At 37.6% G+C, this 19764-nt stretch overlaps 3 protein-coding genes across 7 annotated transcripts in view; 2 read left to right on the top strand and 1 right to left on the bottom strand.

The window, feature by feature from the left end:
* rtn2a (reticulon 2a) overlaps positions 1-4206 on the top strand; it is a 37999-nt gene extending 33793 nt beyond the window's left edge. For 2 of the 5 annotated variants that reach the window (XM_079608815.1, XM_079608818.1), the window contains 3 exons: positions 107-153; positions 1035-1093; positions 1196-1928. In XM_079608815.1, coding sequence (XP_079464941.1) covers positions 107-153; positions 1035-1093; positions 1196-1271 — 182 coding nt within the window. In that variant the 3' untranslated portion in view covers positions 1272-1928. Of the gene's footprint in view, positions 1-106; positions 154-1034; positions 1094-1195 lie in introns of all 5 variants that reach the window. The other 3 variants (XM_079608817.1, XM_079608816.1, XM_079608814.1) reach the window with 3 other exon arrangements.
* gab2 (GRB2-associated binding protein 2) overlaps positions 1-19764 on the bottom strand; it is a 508732-nt gene that overhangs the window by 259924 nt on the left and 229044 nt on the right. The gene's annotated exons all lie outside the window — the stretch shown is intronic.
* rhoub (ras homolog family member Ub) lies at positions 5186-11930 on the top strand. The gene is made up of 3 exons (XM_079610956.1): positions 5186-5612; positions 7552-7610; positions 9356-11930. Exons 1-3 carry the CDS (start codon positions 5414-5416, stop codon positions 9809-9811), a joined length of 714 nt encoding a protein of 237 aa, XP_079467082.1. The 5' UTR covers positions 5186-5413; the 3' UTR covers positions 9812-11930.

Raw genomic sequence — 19764 nt, 5'->3', positions numbered from 1 at the left:
CCCTGTAATTTGAAATGTGATACCAATACAGTATTAGTGGTGCTTTATGAGAAGTTAATGCTAAATGCTTTTCTAACTAGTTCTCTTGTCATCATGTGGTGTCCAGGTGTGATTGCTGTCTTCTCTGTCCCTCTGTTTTACACAAGGCACCAGGTAACACAATCTCTGTGGGATACAACAACAGTGGCATCTCATGCATATTCATGTATTTCTCTGTATTAGTTTATATTCGAATAAGCCCGTAAAACAATATATTGACTTCTAAAGACACTTTATGTTTATTAATATAGTGGATAGGCCTGTCACAATCATGAATTTTGTGTTGACGATTACCCGGTAATTGTCGTACAAATAATTGTGAATAATAATTTCATTCTGGTTTGTTCATGTCACCTAATGTTTTATGTTTTAGTTTTTTTACTTTAATGCTGTGAAAATGTATATAATATAATATAATATAATATAATATAATATAATATAATATAATATAATATAATATAATATAATATAATATAATATAATATGTGACCCTGGACCAAAAAACAGTCATGAGTCGCACGGGTATATTTGTGGCAATAGCCAACAAAACACTGTAAAATTATTGATTTTTATTTTATGACAAAAATCATTAGGATATTAAGTAAAGATCATAATCCGTGAAGATATTTTGTACATTTCCTACCTTAAATATATCAAAATATTTTTTTTGTGAGTGAATGCAGCACAATTGTGAACATAAATGGACAACTTTAAAGGAGATTTTCTCAATATTTAAAAAAATTTTTTTGCACCCTCAGATTCCAGATTTTCAAATTTTAGTTGTATCTCGGTCAAATATTGTCCTATGTTCCACCTAATATATATATTTTTTTTACTTGGAATTGTATATAATATAATAATAAAAATAATATAATAAAATAGGCCCACATAATTTACTTTAATGCTGTGAAAATGTATATAATATAATTAAATGATCTTTTTTTAATGGATAGACACACATCTATTGCAGCTCCTGTCACTCTCTTCTTTTTCAGGACAAAGTGGACAGCTGCTATGTAGCAGTACTAGCCCGTATTGACAACATGAAGGACTTGTGAGTATAGCGCCATCTACTGTGAACAGTAATTTATTACTGTAAAATCAGTGCTTCAAAGAGTCTCATGATATTTGTGTATTGTATTTTTGTGTTGAACAGCCTTCATCGCCTGGCCCAGGGTGGCGGACCACCCCCGGATCCAACCCCCGGTGGAGCTAAACCCAAAGCCTATTGAGACATCTCACAGAGGAGGAGGAACTGCACGCAGTCACTCAAAAATGTCTTAATTAGCAGTTTGTGCTCAGAGTCCCGCCTCTGCAGCAGTGGGGGAGGGGCTAATGACACAGGGCCTTCAATACGGTTTAAGGAGGGAGGACCATGCAAAGAACAATCTTGGATGAAAATGGAATCAAAGGCTTTGGAATTTTAAGAAGTTAAAGACATGTTTTTATTTCCACATTTCAGTGTGAGTGAGTGAGTGAGTGTATGAATGAAAGACAGAACGCTAAGATACTTGAGCCACCCATACAATAACGGAGAGTTATCTGAACAAACATGGATGACTTCAGTGAAGTAACAGCAGTGAATCGGAGCTTTTTGAATGCAGATCGCCTAGCAGGAACATAACGCAGGACCAGTTTCCAGGGTTTTTACTTCTTACAGTCTCAAAATCGCTTTGTGTGTGTGTGTATGTGTGGGCAGCTTAAGCCTGTTTACCTAAGAGCTATTAAAACCACAATGTTCTTTTCTTTTCCAAAGTTTTGTTTGCTTGGTGTTATTTGAGTGTAAGTTTGATTCCATCTCAAAACACTCTTTCCACTGTCACGGCGGGTTTGCTGTACTAAAGATACAAAGATGATGAAACAATATTTAATAAACACAAAGTGCAAGACTACACAATCCACACATAACGTTATCACAAGACAAAGGACTGAGGTATGCCCCGGTACACATTGTACGAATTTGGGCTGTCCCAGACGAAAGATGACCAATCGTGGCGATTTCTGTGGTCGTGGCTCCTAAACGGTGGTCGTACAGTGAGAGGTTCAAGGTTCATGGACGTTATCACTGTCTTCGGACCAAAGATAGCCTGCGATCATTTTCTGACAGTGTCAGAAATTTAGCATGATCATCTCACCGAGTGTTTGCTGCTAACGTCCTGCATCTACTAACTAGCCAATAAAAATGCGTCATGAAATGTCGTATTGATCAATGTGACATGGCGCTAAAACTTAAAACTATTACCTCAAGCTCCATTTGCAAAATTGGCCTCTTTTCCCTAGCAATGACCGTGTCCATATTCTCTTTCGCTTCCTCCTCTTTCTTCAGCGCTCATAAAAACATCTCGGTTACAGAGGGAACCTTAGTTCCCTGAAGAGGGAACGAGACGCTGCGTCGAAACACTGGGAACGCCTCTGCGTGATTGCGCCGTGAACCACGTATGTATGGAATCAGTCCAATACCATAGGCGGGTGACGTCATCGACTAGGAAACTATAAAGCAAACCTCGAGTCGAGCGACCACTCATGAGGACCGCTGAGGGATGTATCCGTTGTTAGCGTGACGCTGCGACAAAGAGCCCCCACAAACTAAGGTTTTTCCACAAGACTAAGGCACGAAGGCATCGCCGCGTGACCTTGATCCTACAAAGCAGATTTCCCCTCTGCAAGAATCCCTTGGTTTTGAGCAACCTCTGTAGCTGTAATATTATTACTGTTATCGGCAAATACCATTTTAAAAAATATATATAGGTCTACTTTTAGGAATTGAAGTACACTACAAGTGCACAATCATTACAATTAAGCACACTACTTTTTCACAAGGGTGTATCATGGAAGTTTGGGTCACTGTGATCATGCCAAGTAAGACATGCTCCAACAAAATGTTGATCCTCGAACAACATTCTTGTCCTAAAATGTAGTCCTAACCGTAACCCAACCAATAAGTTATCCCTAAAATCAGAGGGAAAAGATAGGTGACAGACACTGATAATAACACTGATGTAGAAGCACAACTTGTAAACTTGACATAAACCGTAAACTTGTCCCTCAAATCTGATTGGTTGATTGGAATGTTGTTTCAGGATCAACAAAGATGTTAATCTTTGGGCAGAGCATCAACTGAATAGCAACATGCTAACTTGTTAAACAAAAACAAAAATTATATATTTTTTTAAGGTAACCTCTAATAGCTGGAAGAGTGGATGCCTTGAATATATTATTGTCTGATGAAGTCATAATAAAAGAGTAAAAGGAGGAAACTGCTAATGGCCTTCTAGTACAATGGAACATTTTACAATGATGGCCAGCAAGACTATCTATAATGCCCTCGCTTCCCTTCTTTCTAAATAACATCAGGAAGCCTTTAAAGGTCAGTCACGGGCCTGAGTGGATGCTGATAGTAGGCCCTACTTCCTTTTTACGTGTTGTAGTTTCACTTTCCACCTTTTTTTTGTGCAATATTGAGAACTTTCTTATATAGGCCAAAAAATTGGAAGTGAAACACACAAAGCGGGATTAAGATTCTTCATGCAGTTAAAGTGAAAGGGCAACTGAGGCTTTCATACTTAAAATAAATAAATAAAAAAACACCATAAAAGTATGACTTACCATATGACTTATGTGCAATATTAGCTTGTTGCAAGAATGAAATAAAAATGTTGGTAATGTTATAAGACATTAAGTTATAAGGTGTGATTTCAGACACGTATGATTAATTTAGCATTGATTTACAGGCAGAATATTTTTCTTCTTTTTTTTTTCAAAACATATTCTTCTGAATAAATGTTGCTCTGATTTGATAACAGTTTCTCTTCATCACTCAACCAAAACAAGTTTAACTAGAATAGAACATTATAATCACTTATGGAGTTTGTTCAGATGTGAAGGTCACTATAGACTGTGCTTCCCTGCCTTTCATTTGGCCATAAAAACATTTTCAAAGATTATCACAGGATAATAGGAAATACCTTAAAGTGTAATGAGACCATTTATCCTGTAGATATATGAAGCCCAACTGGACAAAGAAATCAATTTCCATCTCCAAATTCAATGATGTCATTACAATGCTATTTAATTTTGTTTTAGTAAAGCATAGGCTTTAAATAGCATAAACATAATGTCATGAAACTGGATGTACTAAAATAAATATTAATAAAAATGACTTAATGATATTGTTTGTCAGTTATTTGGCATCAGGCTACATGCATTTCTCAAAGTAAAATAGCTAATGTTGACCACTAGCTGGCAGAAAAGATCAGTTTAAACCCATTCGCCAAAAGGAGAGTAATGGTATGAGTCAAATGTAAAATTATTCAACTCTGCTACTAAAGTTGAATACTAATTATTAATAAAATGTGCTGTAAATGTTAATTGCACATGTACCTTAAAAGTATACATTGTTATATTTTATGTTTTTAGGATTGTTTTATTGTGTTAGCCATTTATACACAGTCATAAATGGGTTCACTGACAAACTATAATCCTAACCGTTATAGTAAGTAAATGTAGTTTAATATTATTACTCAGTATTTAAATGTATAATTACACTGAAACACGGACACATTAAAATAAAGTGTGACATGGTGTCATTGTTACATGTTTTATGTAGTTACTATAGTAATAACTATATGCATAATGGCATGCAACTAACCCTAAACCAAACCAAATCCTAATCCTAACCCTATAGTATCCTAAGTACATGTATACAGTACTTAATACTAGCCTGCTCTGTAAATGGGTAACACTTTATTTTACAGTGTCCTTGTTACATGTTACATGTACTTACTTACCATAGTAATAACAGTAAAGTATGCATAATTGCAACTAACCCTCAACAAAATCCTAATCCTACTCTAACCCTATCGTAAGTAGGCTACATGTTGCTTAATATTACTCAGTACTTAAATATATAATTACACTGTAACAATGACATCTTAAAATAAAGTGTAACCCATAAATGTACAATATGTGTAATGCAAAACTGGAAAAGTACCAATAGCCTACTTATCTCTTTTTAAAGCACACTTGCCATTGTTTCTTCTAGTGAGACAAGCGTCATGAATAGCCTGTGCTCAAGCAGCCATGTGAAGAGGGAGGAGCTAGTCAAACGAAATCTGACTATAAAAGCTGCCTCTCTCGCACCTTACTCAGCTGTTGAAGTGTGTGAGACGTTCGTTATTTTTCGTGGAGATACTGAGTTATTTGGACTTATGAAACTGACGGTTTCTGTGCGCAGCAGAGGATCAAGCGCATTTACGCAGTGCTCATAGCGCCCAGTTGTTGATAAAGTGTCCTTATTGATGTGCTTTTCTCGGGTCACTCCATTAGGAGTGTGCGATCCACCTGCGGTCCGGTCGAGCAGCGCGTCTGAACGCACATGGATTACAGTCAGATGATGGCGCCTCCGGTGCCCCCACACAAACCCAGATCCCCCCGGCCCGCGCACGGCCAGGGCCGGCTGTTGAAGTGCGTGTTTCTCGGGGACGGAGCTGTGGGGAAAACCAGCCTGATTGTCAGCTACACAACCAATGGATATCCAACGAAATACGTCCCGACAGCGTTTGACGATTTCTCAGGTGAGTCTTTGAATGCGCATTGCGATTTTTAGTGACTTTCTGTGGATCTATGAAGTCAGTTTCCTCAAGTTCAAACAGGTGTTTAGCTTAGTAGCCACACATGCAGTTCATCACATTAACTATGAATGAACATGTCAGACTTTTTAACCCTCATTTTGAACATTATATATGTTTGCTGTCAAATCGATTGATAACATAAAAACAAAAAAGTTTTTGTTTACACACACACACACACACACACACACACACACACACACACACACACACACACACACACACACACACACATATAAATATAAACAAAACGTGTATGTTAGATGCGATTAATAGGCTACATTTGACAGCACTAGTTGAAACTAGTTAAAAGTTTTTTTTAAAACATTTTACTTGACAAACATTCAAATAAATGAAAATAATTTTTGGATTTTTTTTAACACCATCCATCCATATGGGTCAACAACAGCCAGATTAAAAAGTCAAATATTTATATTGCTTTTCAGTGCTACACAAGAGTTTATTTCCTTGTAACCAAAATTAGTCAAGTGCAGGTCTTTAAATTCCAGACCATTTTTAATGGAAATGAATGCAGTGCTTTAAAGACTGTGTTTTATAACAAATTTCAGTCAAAGAGTAGCCTACTTTACATATAAATGTTTCATAATTTTTCTATGGACCAGAAACAACCGGTGTTACCCACCACAAGCATGTCTTTGTCATTATAAAGCCCTTGCGCAATAATAATGCCTGACCGGAAAATCTGGGCCCCTAAAATCCATGGGGTCCGGTCCAGTAGTTTCAATCTCTGAGCAGGTATTGTGTTGCTGCCCCAGTGGTGATGTCACCCTCAAACTCCTGGAGCCAGATCAGAAGTCTGTGCACTGATTTGAGAACAGTTACGCAATTCAACAGGTGGTACTCTGAGGGAAGGGGCTGAATTAAAGGCAGATCATATGACGGGGATTTGGAGACAGTTACACAATGGGTGCTTGAAGCAGAACACTTTGAAGTGGCGAATCATCACCAGGACCTCATGAGATCACTTCACCGTGTCCGTGGCATGATGGAGTGAACATTATTATAGATTTGAACAGCATGTACTGTCCTACAAACAAGTGAAATGATGAGCGGTTTATGAGCTGCAGGAAACCAAATTATATCTAGGCTGTTGATCTATGCCATGTTCATGAGGGTGTATAATAATAAATTACAATAATTACAATTTATTATTGTTGTTATTATTATAAGAGACCTTGTTATATTATGATTTTTTTACTGACTGACATTTGAAAAAAATAAGATAATTTTTTTACAGACCAACTCAAAATAATAATATATATAATAAATACAAATATATAGATTTTTTAAAGAGCCTCTGTTATATTAAGATTATTTTATTACAGATTTGAAAATAATAATACTATTACATAGTTTAATAACATTTAAGTTAACTTTTTGTTAATTTAGAAAATTAATGAATTGCTTTTCATTATAGAGTTGAATAAAGGGATTATTTAAAGAGTTTATATATATATGTAAGCGCACAAATAAAAAAAATATACATTTCATAATATTTTCAATATTTTTAATATTAATATTTTTATTTCTGAGTGTGTGTGTATACATATATATATATATATATATATATACACACACACACACACACACACACACATACACACACATACATACTATATATAGCCTATATATATATATATATGCACACATAATATATTTAATATAAAGTTTTTTATTTCAATCAATGTATAAGGAAAAGTGTGTATCTTAGCTCTGTAATTAAATTATAATAACACCTTAAATTGTAACAAGTCCATAAAGTCCATTGACGTTGTGTTTGTTTACAGTGTTCGATGACTAAAAGGAAACAGGTGCGTGTGTGTCGGTAGTAAAATGACTCATTTTTTTCCCTTTTTTCCTCCAGCGGTCGTACAGGTGGATGGTCAGCCAGTGAGACTGCAGCTTTGTGACACCGCTGGACAGGTAAGAGCTTCAGTGCACCACCTGTGTCCCAGTCTCACAGCATCACTGTCCGATGCTCATTACATCATGTTGCTTTCCATTCATTTTGAAGCCAACCCAAAGACAAAAATCAACTAACTTGATCTTTTTGTTTGGGGTGGATGAGAGCGTTTCTGTCACTCTCTGAAAGCAGGGTTTCGAAATTGGATGAGAAAGCAATTGCGCAACAAAATCTTAGCAATTAAGATCGGCAGGGTTGCCATACTGTGAGGAAATCATAAAGGGAGAGAGAAAAAAACAATCCTCAAGCTATCGGCACTTTAGTTATTGGATCTCCCTCTCAGTTTCTGAGCCACACAGGCTTGGACAGGGTACCGTGTATCCAGCGGGTTTTCTCCAAGGGATGTTTTAGATGCCAAACTGTTTTTTCAGAGTTGATTGTTGTGTAACTACCTTCACATATCACTAATTTGAAAAGGCAGCTGGCTCTACGTTCATTCTGCTTTCCTCATTGGAATATTAGATTGCTTAGAAGGTTTTTTCCGTAAGGCTTTGAACCTCAGAAACTGACACTCCTTTGTCATGATTTACATGGGTTAACAAATAAATGACTCTGCCCTCTTAGTACACAACATATAAATCCCTTTACACAACCATGCAGAGGCAAGCTCAGGCAAACACGAGAAGATCAGAATTCACGTCTCCAGTTATAGAACGGCAGGCTTTCATATAGTTCTTAAAGAGAAAGAACAAATGCACTTTGCCCAAAGTACAGAAACAAAGGCTAGTATCGCAAAAGTCTATTGCTTTCTTTCTATTGCTCAGCCTGTTTAGATGTACTTCCATTATGTTGTGCAGCAGGTGTCCATGTCAACAAAAGACAAGACAACATTTGGTAATGATAAAGTCAATCAGGCGATCGTAATTGTTGGGCTGGGTGATATAACTGTATATACTGTATAAAATTACAGTAGAGATGCATCTGTGTATATCTCTGTACTGTACATCTTTTTTTAAATCTATAAATCCAACACCAAGAATTAAATTATTATTATTATACTGTTGCCAGCTAGAGAAATCTCCTGCAATGGCTATTTACAGTTATTTATAGATTACTGTAATTGGTGGCTGGAATATATTACTGTAAAAACATACTGTGTGTGTGTGTGTGTGTGTGTGTGTGTGTGTGTGTGTGTGTGTGTGTGTGTGTGTGTGTGTGTGTGTGTGTGTGTGTGTGTGTGTGTGTGTGTGTGTGTGCGTGCGTGTGTGTGTGTTTCATCTAAATCTTATGATTTCGTAAACAAAAAGTAGACGCAGCAAAGGCATTGAAAAGGTTTGGCGCTCTTATCTGTCAAGCTTAATTGCTGTTCTCAATGATTTTAGAGGCTCTGCTCTCCAAACGCTCTACAGATTTATACTTTCAATTTATTTGTACTGCATAAACAGGACAGGGTGTGCCAGAGTTGAAAACTTTGGCCAAGTTTAAAAGATTAAAGCGTGCACTGCGTGTTCCACATGCAATGTTCTTTGCGAGCGCCAACCTATAATTTCACTTAATTGCTTCAGGGAATTTTAAAACACCCCGAGAGCTAGTTAAAGGATTTTTATTATCTGAAATAACAATTTGGAATCCCGCAAATGATTTTTGAGAAGGTTCACGAGGCCTTGCGTTGCTAAACATCAGTAATGAATGATACACTGTTATATAAAGTGATAGGCTTTCTGTCTGGGCAGCGCATTTACCTTTCTCTTTCTCTCTACCTCAGGACGAATTCGATAAGTTGCGTCACTTCTGCTACACGCGGACTGACGTACTCCTGTTGTGCTTCAGCGTCGTCAGCCCCGCTTCCTTCCAGAACATTGGTGAAAAATGGGTCCCGGAGATCCGGCGGCGTTGTCCGCTCACACCTGTGCTGTTGGTGGGAACCCAGTGTGACCTACGGCAAGATGTCAAGGTCCTCATCGATCTGGCACGGCGCCGAGAGCGACCTGTCCTGGAAGAGGACGCCCGCGCCCTGGCGGACAAAGTAGGAGCGGTAGCCTACGTCGAATGCTCCTCGCTCACACAGAAAAACCTGAAGGACGTGTTTGACGCCGCCATCTCCGTGGGGCTCCGAAACTCCGACAGAAGAGCGCGACGAGAACGTAAGGTCCACAGTACTGCCGATAAGATGAAAATGCTCTCAAAGTCGTGGTGGAAGAAATATATCTGCATACAGTAGCAAAGGTCAAGCCAATCTTCTGAGGCATGAACAATGTGATAGACTCTGGTTTAGCTTCACGCTCCTCAAGTGGACGATGTTCAGTTGGTAACGAATCAACGAAGAACGGTATTGCTGCTGTAAAGGACGATGAATGGCGAAAGAAAGTGCAGCTTGTTCGACAGCTACAGCACGAAGGAAGTTCTGTATGCAGGGCCGTCACTAAACATTACAGGGCCCAGGATAAAGACTGCTCCGGGGCCATTTTGTAGGTGTAGAGGATCTTATTATGTCCCTATGTAGAGGAGCTTATTAGCCATGTTTGTTTCCACATACTTGTATGCAAGTTTTGGGGTATCGCATTAAAAACTCTGGATGGAAACGCCAAGATTAGCTTAAAATGCCTATAAACAACGTATGTGCTCAATTGAGATGGATACTTTTTTTATTTGGTAAGAAACACATTTACTGAATAACGTCTCAACGGATTATGTGATTCGTTTGCGTGTTAGTCAAGTTGTCCAATCTCATTGCATAGCATCTCGAATATTGTTTTTGTCATTCTGAAATGCCTGAGCCAAAATTATTCCCAGAACTGTCTCACACGATTGCATTCCCAAACATCAGGCATTCGAACGCAAGATGACATGACAGCGTTTGTAATTGCATTTCATCTGTGCACTCTGATGTGAAAGTCATTTGTTATGCAAGAAAAACGAGTCACAGGCTTCCTCGGTTGCAGAAACTTTTCATCTTTTTATTACTGATACTTTGCGCCAGTTTCCCAGCAAGTGATGATTTTGTTCTCTTGAACACATGGGATGGAAGCGGTGCTTTATTCGCGAATATTGCATGCGATATTCCATAAGTTTAATACACAACTTTGGATAGAAACATGGCTAGTGAGACCTTTAATCGCAGAGCGTTCCCAGTCATGCTTCGGCGACAACAACCCTCAATGTATGAACAAATGGCTCAACTGGATAGTGAAGAACACTGTTGACCTCTTCCACAGCCAAAACTGTTTGATTATGGTTTTAAAAATCATCTACTGCTTTTTTTTATTATAACCAAATACAGTGCCACAGTTTCTATTTATTCACCCATGTCTTCTACCTGATAAATGCATATACGAACGTTGTGTGACCACATGTTAATGATACTAGCATGCTAACACTGGTGATCAAGCTCCTTTTCGTTTGTTTAACCTCCTTGTCCGAGGTCACAAAGAGAGTTTTATAGCAGTCCTGTGGCCGCTCGGCCGTTTACGCCCTATCTAAATGGTCCTTATATCCCATCAGTCTGTAACTGAACACACTTGTAACTGTAGGCCTCGTTTTTGTCGCTTTGATTGTCCAAAATTGAGTGTAACTGCCATTTTTATGCCATTGCAATGTGAAAGGGATGTGTACTTGTGTACTGTTAGTCACAGAAAGTTGGACCTATCACGCATAACACATCACCTTTGAATGCCATACAATGCATTGCACTTGTGATCTCTTGTTAATCCCTATTGCAGTCTTTCCATTTGACTTGATCTACGCTGTCGTGCCATGTTGTAAAAAGTCTAGTACAAAGTTCTTTGGCTGTGTCCTCCTGATCAGCCAATGAGATGTTGAATTTGCTTCTCATTATTCAGAAGCCCAGTCGGTCAGAGACCCGCCACAAACGACAGAGCACAACAGTGGGTTCAGGAAGTAAAAATCCCCCCCGATTAAGTTTGTAGTGTGTAGATTATTCCATCAATTTCATTACATTTTATTAATTTACTCTTTTTTTTTTTTTTTTTTTGAAATGTTTGGTTCATTGCTTTATTTGTTAAAAATATATTTTTATTCGACTCTAATTGAGAAAATGAGTGGGGAAGATACTTCCAGAATCAAAGCCGCCTACAAAGTGGTCGGTCACTGTTGCGCTCCATACAGCCACACATCAGTGACCTCTGTTTTTGTATGTACTTTATTGCCAACGCAATAACATTATCAGGGTAATCTAAGATCTGTACATTTTATGATTGCATTTAAATCTCTTACTCTATAAACACTCCTGTTTATGGTTCAGCGTGTATGTATGTGTGTTTCGGTTGCTGACTGCTATCCGTGATTTTCATGGGAAATAAATGTGACATAAACTGAAAGTTGAATGAGTTTTTCTCATTGTATTATGTGTGCCTGCCGTCACCTGACCCACAACAGCAAGAGTATGTATTGAAGTACATATTGGGTCAATTTTGCTTTCATTGTTGACTTAAGCATGCAATAGCCTACCTCAGTGATAGCTTTGTTAGCAAACACACTATTTGCAGAAAGTGCACGTATGTCACAGAGAGACCATTAGAAAACATTTGAGATCAAGTTTTTGTCCAAACATCTTTAAAAGAGTGGATAAAGTGTCAAGGAAAAAAGCTATCAACGCCGAAATGGATCTGTAGCAGTCAAGTGGTACAACTAGAGCTCTGTAAGTTGTTTACGTTCATTATTATTTTAATGTTTTGTGCTTTGAGACATGAGGTCTCTCGTTTCGTGACGCTTTGCAGACGCTTGCTGTGTGTGTTCGTGTGTTTTGAAGGAAGCGTGTCTTCGGAGATGCTCTGAAGGGAGGGGATATTATGCTTTTTAGTCATTAGCACATTTTAGTGATTAGCAAGTTAGCTCCCTAAAGAAATGTGAAAAATTGTAAACAGAATACATCTCACAATATGTTATCAGAGTAACTTTTAAGAGTAAGATGGTTGCCAACTGTCACACATTTGGAGTGAGACACATGCGTTCATGCTAACATCCTGCAGAAACATGAAAATCCTGCAGGATTCATGTAGGGTATTTTTGTAAGGTTACAGCTGTCAGTCACAGCCTAAAACTAATGATTTAGTTTTAGATCCCACTGTTTTTTTTTAGCTAATGCTAATGATTGTCGCTAAGGCTAGTTCCAAATGTGTCTTACATTTTCTATTAAAATTACCAAGTTATTTGTATACTAAAGTTAGTGTCTTTGGGTTCTGCTGTTGGTTTGATTTAAAATGTGTGCATTACAGAACTATTTGACCTGAAGATGTAGTTTTCATATCTTTACCAGTGCAGGTCACTGGGTTTATTACAGGAGAATAAATGCTAAAAGAGTACTTGCACAGTACGGATACATTTATGATTATAGTTATATCTGCAACGGTCTCACTGTAACCCATCATTAAGAGGCTTTGTTTTGTCTCAAAGAAAAGCCAACTGCACAGACAGTCTCAGTGAATACAGTCTGCGCCTAGCTTAGCATACGTAGCATTTCACTCAAGAATAAACAACATTTACTCTCAAACCATAATGTGCACTTTTACAATACATAACAGCCAGTTTGATATGGTAGTGCTCAGATGGTCTTGTGGTTAAAAGAAGATCACAGTTCGTCCACACAAGAAGATGGCAGATTTTCAATAAACATCCCTTAAGGATTGTCTAAGAAATACACAATCAGTGTGGTCAGAAAGAAACAACATTTCTTAATAATCACAGTGTAAATAAGGGACATGATGTGGTTAAAATCATCCAGACACTGTTGACAACTTTTGCAAGACACCTAAAATGAACAATACCAGACCTGAATATATCATGTGACCTTGGTGTAATGCTTAGTCAATCATCTTTGGGTTTTTAAAACCCCTTCTGATGTAATTTCTGGGAACATTTAGGTAACTGAATGCCTGAACCTTGACATCCTGAAATGGACTTTGGTAATGACTCATGACGACTTGACGTCACAGTTGGGTTCTGTAACTGTGGTCACAATGACAGTAATATGGTCCCAGAGATGACAGGAGTTTAACAGCACATTGCCACAAGTCCTTTCTGCCTGTCGATGTGATTTGTTCTGGGAGATGTGTGGAACTTTACACAATGTGTGTGTGACGCAATGTTTCGGGGCCCCTTTAGCGGGAAGGCTGATAGGATTAAAACCCATGGCAGTGTGGTCTCATTTGGAGCACTGTTACTGACACAAATCTGCTTTTAATGTACGTCTGAAGGCTTGAGGGCACATTGCTTCAGATAAATGAAATCTCATTACACACATACTGATGGTTTCTAAATACCACAATGTTGTTTTCTGAAGGTCATATTATTTCCTGCCATAATTATAGTGGTTTTTGCTAAGGCAAACATCATTATTAAAATCAGTAATAACAAAAAATATTCAAGTTCACCCAAAAAAAGAAAACAATTAATTCTGTCGTCAACCTTACAACAACAAAAACTAAGTTTATTCATGTGTTCTGTTAGTATACTTCTTTTAAACTAAAATAAATAAGCATACTTTTAGTCTACTTTTTATTTCTCAGAAATATAGTTAAATTTGACTTATACAAGTCTTAGAACATTTAGCCAATACTTGTACTCAATCATTTGATCGAGATATACCCAAGTATAATTAACTATACTTGGCTTGTAGTTGTGTTAACTCTTTTGATTGAGTTGCCTATTAAAAACTTGTTCACATAGTTTTACATGTCTTATAAACATTCTTTGTATTTATGTTGATTTATAGAGAAAACAGATATATTCCTCATTCTGAGTTTGTGAATTTTGTGTAGTCCACTGGTAGCCTACAGGAATTTACTTCAAGTACAGTTAAATGTATATATCAAGTATAAATATGTATAATACCTAAATAGTCAACTTTAAGTATGATGTTAAGTTCACTTAAAGAAAGCTTACAAGTATACTTGCATTATAAAATGACTAAACTAGTAGTTTACTGAGAGTATAAAGAAATGCTACAAGTATTAAACTCTAAGTTTATCACTGTTACACCTGAAGTGTACTTATAAGCATACTTGTATACACTAAAAAGTGGGCCAATTTAGTAGTATTGAAGCAGTACATAAGTATACTTATTTTTTATCTTTTAATCACTCTTATATCATTCAAAACTTGTGTGATTTTTTTCAGTGAAAAATATTAAGCAGAATGTTCACACTGATTTTTCCATATAAATGAAAGTACCGGTAAGTGGTGACCAAGACTCTCAAGCTCAAAAAATTACATAAAAGCACCATAAGGGGCCAATAAAGGTACAATATGTAAGAATTTTGTATCAAAATATCCAAAAACCACTTGCACAGTGTTATATATTTCTGCGAGACGCTGCGAAACACAATGGCACAATGGTAAAAAAAATGGTCAATTGTTCATTTAAAAAATATATATATTCTGCAATCATTTACTCCCCTGTCATTGCATGTCTGTGTTTTTTTTTTTTTTTTTTTTTTTGGAGCACAAAATAAGATAATATGAAGAACATAAACATCCAAAAAACTTTGGACCCCATTAACATTCACTGTGTGAATGTCATATCATATCCACTCACATTTTCTTCAGGAAAAGCAAAAATTTAGTTTTGATTTAAACCTGTCATTGTTTTTGAAAATGAGCCAGACTTGAGTGATTCTGTAGTGACTTAATGCTGATATGATTGTTTGATAACTCTTGATAAATTGCTTCATACTTTCATTGGCAGGAGCTTTTGACTTCCTGCCATACAAGAGGCCATAAATACCCATCAGTCTTTGGCACACAGACTCACACATGCAGGCACAATGTGTTCGTGTCTCACATGAGGCTGCTTTTCCCGGCATGTCTTTTGTCAACGCGGCCAGAGGGAGCTTCACATTCAACTTGCATATAGTCAAATGATCAACGCAAAGGCCACTGTGAGGAAACCTCAATGACGTTTCTCTGCAGGGGCAGTTTAAAAAAATCTTTCTGTACTATAATGATAAAACAAAAATATATATATTGTTTTTCATTTGAGCATTGTTTGCCTGTATATAATAACATAACATAACATAACATAAGGTTGCATTCACATTACACATCACATTACACCTTGACTAAAAACATTTTTTTAATCTTAGTTCATGTAAATTGGTTTAGTTTGTTAGGCATTTTCCTGGATTTCCTTGGTAATTACACTTAATTTGATTTGATCTCATGTTCTTTCTGCTAAATAATAGCCTAATATAGAGAAATAAAAATAGATGCTAATGAGAATCGTTGATGTAAAGTAAGAATACAAAGCTGTAAAATAGATGTGGATCACATAACTCACATTTTTTGCTTTAAGTTTGATGAGAAATGATTGAGATCATATCCAGAACTCCAACTTTTGATCGCAGTCTTTGGTATCTTAAATATTATTAATATCAATCTCTTCTAAAACTCCAGAGAAGACGCATGTATTTTTTTTTTTCAGGAGAAACACCAGAGAAGAAGTATTTCTTCTGATCTAATTAGTGTTTGGGAGAAACAAATTAGATATTGATACGGAGCCCTTAAAGGGACATGGTGAAGGAAGAAAATATGAGATGGGAGGAAAAATAACAAATCAATACTTTTGCACTTTAATACTTGCTATAACTTTTGCTTTGCTCGCAAAGAGCTCGAAAGGTTTTTGCGAGCGAACTCAAAGTTTCTCAGTGCAACGCAAATCATTTTTCCATCACCATGTCCCTTTAGAGGCTTCGTATACTGAAGAGATTTGATTTATGTTTTTGGGGGACAACGTACAGCAAACCTAGACTAATCCTTCTGATTGACTCGATCAAGACATGATTCAGTTAATATTTAGTAGCCTAATACTTTACCTCTCCTTACCTCCTCTCTCTCTCTCTCTCTCTCTCTCTCTCTCTCTCTCTCTCTCTCTCTCTCTCTCTCTCTCTCTCTCTCTCTCTCTCTCTCTCTCTCTCTCCCTCTCTCTCTCTCTCGGTCAGTTGTTAGTTTTCTTTCTCCATTGTTTGACAGTGCGAGGCTGTCTTTGATGTCCCACGTGATGACTGATAGCACCTCAGCCCCTGCAAAGTTCCCGATGCCCTCGAGACATTCTCCTCTGTTTGTGAAGCAGATAGTCAGGCAACAGGACTGCCTTTGTTGCACAAACCAAACCATTGATCATGTGTTGGTGTATTCTGAAACACGCAAACTAAACATTGACCAGCCACAAGTCCCTTTCTTATCACCCGAAGTGTGCTGTCACAAGCTGGTTCATTCAGAAAAGATATAGGCCTAAACTGATGAAAGAGTTACTCGGGATCTTGCGGTTTCAGTGAATCGTTGGGGATCTCCCAGGTTTGAATGGGTAAATGTTGACACCTCAACACTTGATTGAAAAAAACACCATAGCGGAATCATTCTACACTTGTAATTACTCATAATATCTTAATTATGTCCTTCCTGAAGTAAAATGTCCCATGTTAGATGTTTTGGGCAGAGACGAAGACCATCATTGCGAGTGGGTCGGGAACTCGGTGTCCTTGGCACTGAATTACCCACTTAAACGCAGGATTAGCTGTTCTTGATCAGAACCCAGCAGGGTGGTTTATGACAAGTTCAGACCGCAGTGGACTTTTTGTTATGTAAACCTGGACGTCTCCCTATGTGCGGCTCTTCGTGCTGTTCTCAGTTACTGAGTTTTGAGATAACACATGTAGAACTGCTTGACTTCACTCTTCACATCACAACAAGACGCAGATTGAACAAACTGTACCGGCGACAAGTACAAACTTACAAACTATGACGTAGTGAAGTCATTGTAATTCATTAAAACACATTCTCTGTTAATTGTTTTTCTCTTCATATAACTTTATAATAAGTTCAGTAACCTATGTTCATGTTTTTTTTAAAACATGAACATAGGTTGATATTTTGAGGACATGAACATTGGTTGATATTGTGATGAAAAATCTATTTTAAATAAATTCATGGTTAAAATATAAGTATTGGTTACACAGTAAGGTCAAATTTGGTTGTTTGGATGTCCGCTTGCTTGTTCGTTCACAGTATATGAACGAGCAAACAACCAAATTTGACCTTATTGTGTAACCAATAACATGGGTTGGTTCCACAATGAAGGAAGTAGAAGATCATTTTGCTTTTTTACTTTATTATATATAAGCAAAACACTCTAGCATGAGAAGCCACAGAATAATTACGCAGGAGTAACACAAACTAACTCTAACTTTGAAGACACAAGAAAAAGGGTCAGATTTAAACTAAATCGTCAACAAAAATCATTTTCAACTAAAAAAAAATGCGTTTGACTGCTCATTTACACAATAACAGTGTTTTGGTGTGCCTTGAAACGCAAACATTTGAAAACAAGTTTCAAAGAGCATGTTTTTGAAAACAATGCTGTTATCGTCTCCGTGAAAAAAAACAAAAATGCAAATTTGTGAAAATGGTGACATCATGCACATGCGTATTACGGGTTCAGTCTAGCCGCGTAGTGTTTCTTTAAAAAGTGACACTGCCAACTACTGGCTTGGTATGCATGCATAATACAGTTGTTTTTTGTCATTTTCGCGGATCCGTTTGAATAGGGATAATTTTGATAACGTTGTTGTCTGTATGTGAAGGAAAAACACATTCTGTTTTTAGTACATCGTTGTCATGTAAACGTACCTTTAGAACTGAACAGAAGGTTTAAATACACTGACCACACGATGGAGCTAAACGAGACACAGGTGAACACAATGGGTTGCTATGGAAACAAATGATAACACATTAGGTAACAAATGATAATACATTAGGAAACCAGCGCTCTGTCCAAAGCCGAATACTTACTATATAGTATGCGAAAAACGGTACACCAGTAGAAAAACAGTAGGCGAAAAGTGTATGGATGACCTACTACTAAGTTTTAAAGTGAGGCTGGTAGGTCACATGACAGTAACAACATGGCGGATGTATAGTACCTCCAGATTACATGAATACACACTTTTTTAACGGTCTCGAAGTAAATTGAAATTGAAATGTTGTACCAACTCAGACAGTATACGCAATTGTGGATGCAGGGTAGATCAAACTAAACAGGCACAAGGAACACTAAGGGTATGTTTACACAACAACAATGTGCTAAAAATGGACATGATTTTTCTTTGCGTTTTCCATGTATAGATGACATCTTTGTCAAAGTGATCCCCATTCACACAGATCTGTGAAAACGACTAAAAATGCTGTATTCTGCTGCCAGGCCAGTAATTGGTAATATCACTTTGTAAAGAAACACTCTATAGACTGAACAATGAACGATAACGCTTTGCATTTTCAGGCCCCCAAAACTCAGTGTAAATGATTTACCTATAAGTAAACAAAAACATAACATAACCTTGACACGTATTCTGATTTTATACAATATGAGCACTTTTACACCTTTATAAGTAATTGATTGCACATTATGTCCTGTCCTATCCTGCCTCATAATACGTTTGTCAAAGTGCTTGGAGAAAAGCAAAGATCAGATATTTTTCATTCACAGAGCAGTTTCACCAGCTACAAATTACAAGTGCCTATGAGTAATTTGAAAATAACCTCATTATAGCATCTTATACTGTATATCGCAACACGATGATCTAGTGAATGAACTACAACTGAAAACAAAGCTCCTTCCTTGTGCCATCCCTCTTTTGATGCTAATGTGCTTGTCGCTCTGTGAGGACTCTTAATTGGCTGTAGCCAGCAGCTCAGGTATGTAGTGAACTCACACTGAGGCCTTGTTTGCTCACACAGGTCAAATGGTAGGTGAACTGTGGTGGTGATTGATGAGGAACTCAATCCATGGTTGTTAAGTCGAATTGTGCTTCTGTGTGTGTGTATAATGTCTCAAATCTTCCACAGTACCCTCCGCAACGATGCTGCCCAACACGTTTTTGCCGTCGTAACACACATCACCCCTCAAATGAGGTAGATAATCGTTTCCACTTTCAGCCCTTTATAGCTGCGGAAGCCATTAGCGCTGTCTGCTTGAGGCTCGGCAGTCTCACTGGGAGTCAGCAGCTAGTGACCCAGGTCTATAACTAGTGTCCTAGCCTTTTAAAACTTAAGAGAGAGGGGCGCTAACCTTTAACCTGCCTGCCTCACCTCCCACGGCCCCAGCTCCCCCCGCTCCAGGACAGGATGTGCCCTCACCGGTTGCATGGTTGGAGGCCCTTGGAC

The sequence above is a fragment of the Phoxinus phoxinus genome, assembly GCF_949152265.1.
Source record: "Phoxinus phoxinus genome assembly, chromosome: 4".
Classification (NCBI taxonomy): Eukaryota; Metazoa; Chordata; class Actinopteri; order Cypriniformes; family Leuciscidae; genus Phoxinus; species Phoxinus phoxinus.
The sequence above is the reverse complement of the archived record's forward strand: the minus strand, read 5'-3'. Positions and strand labels throughout refer to the sequence as shown.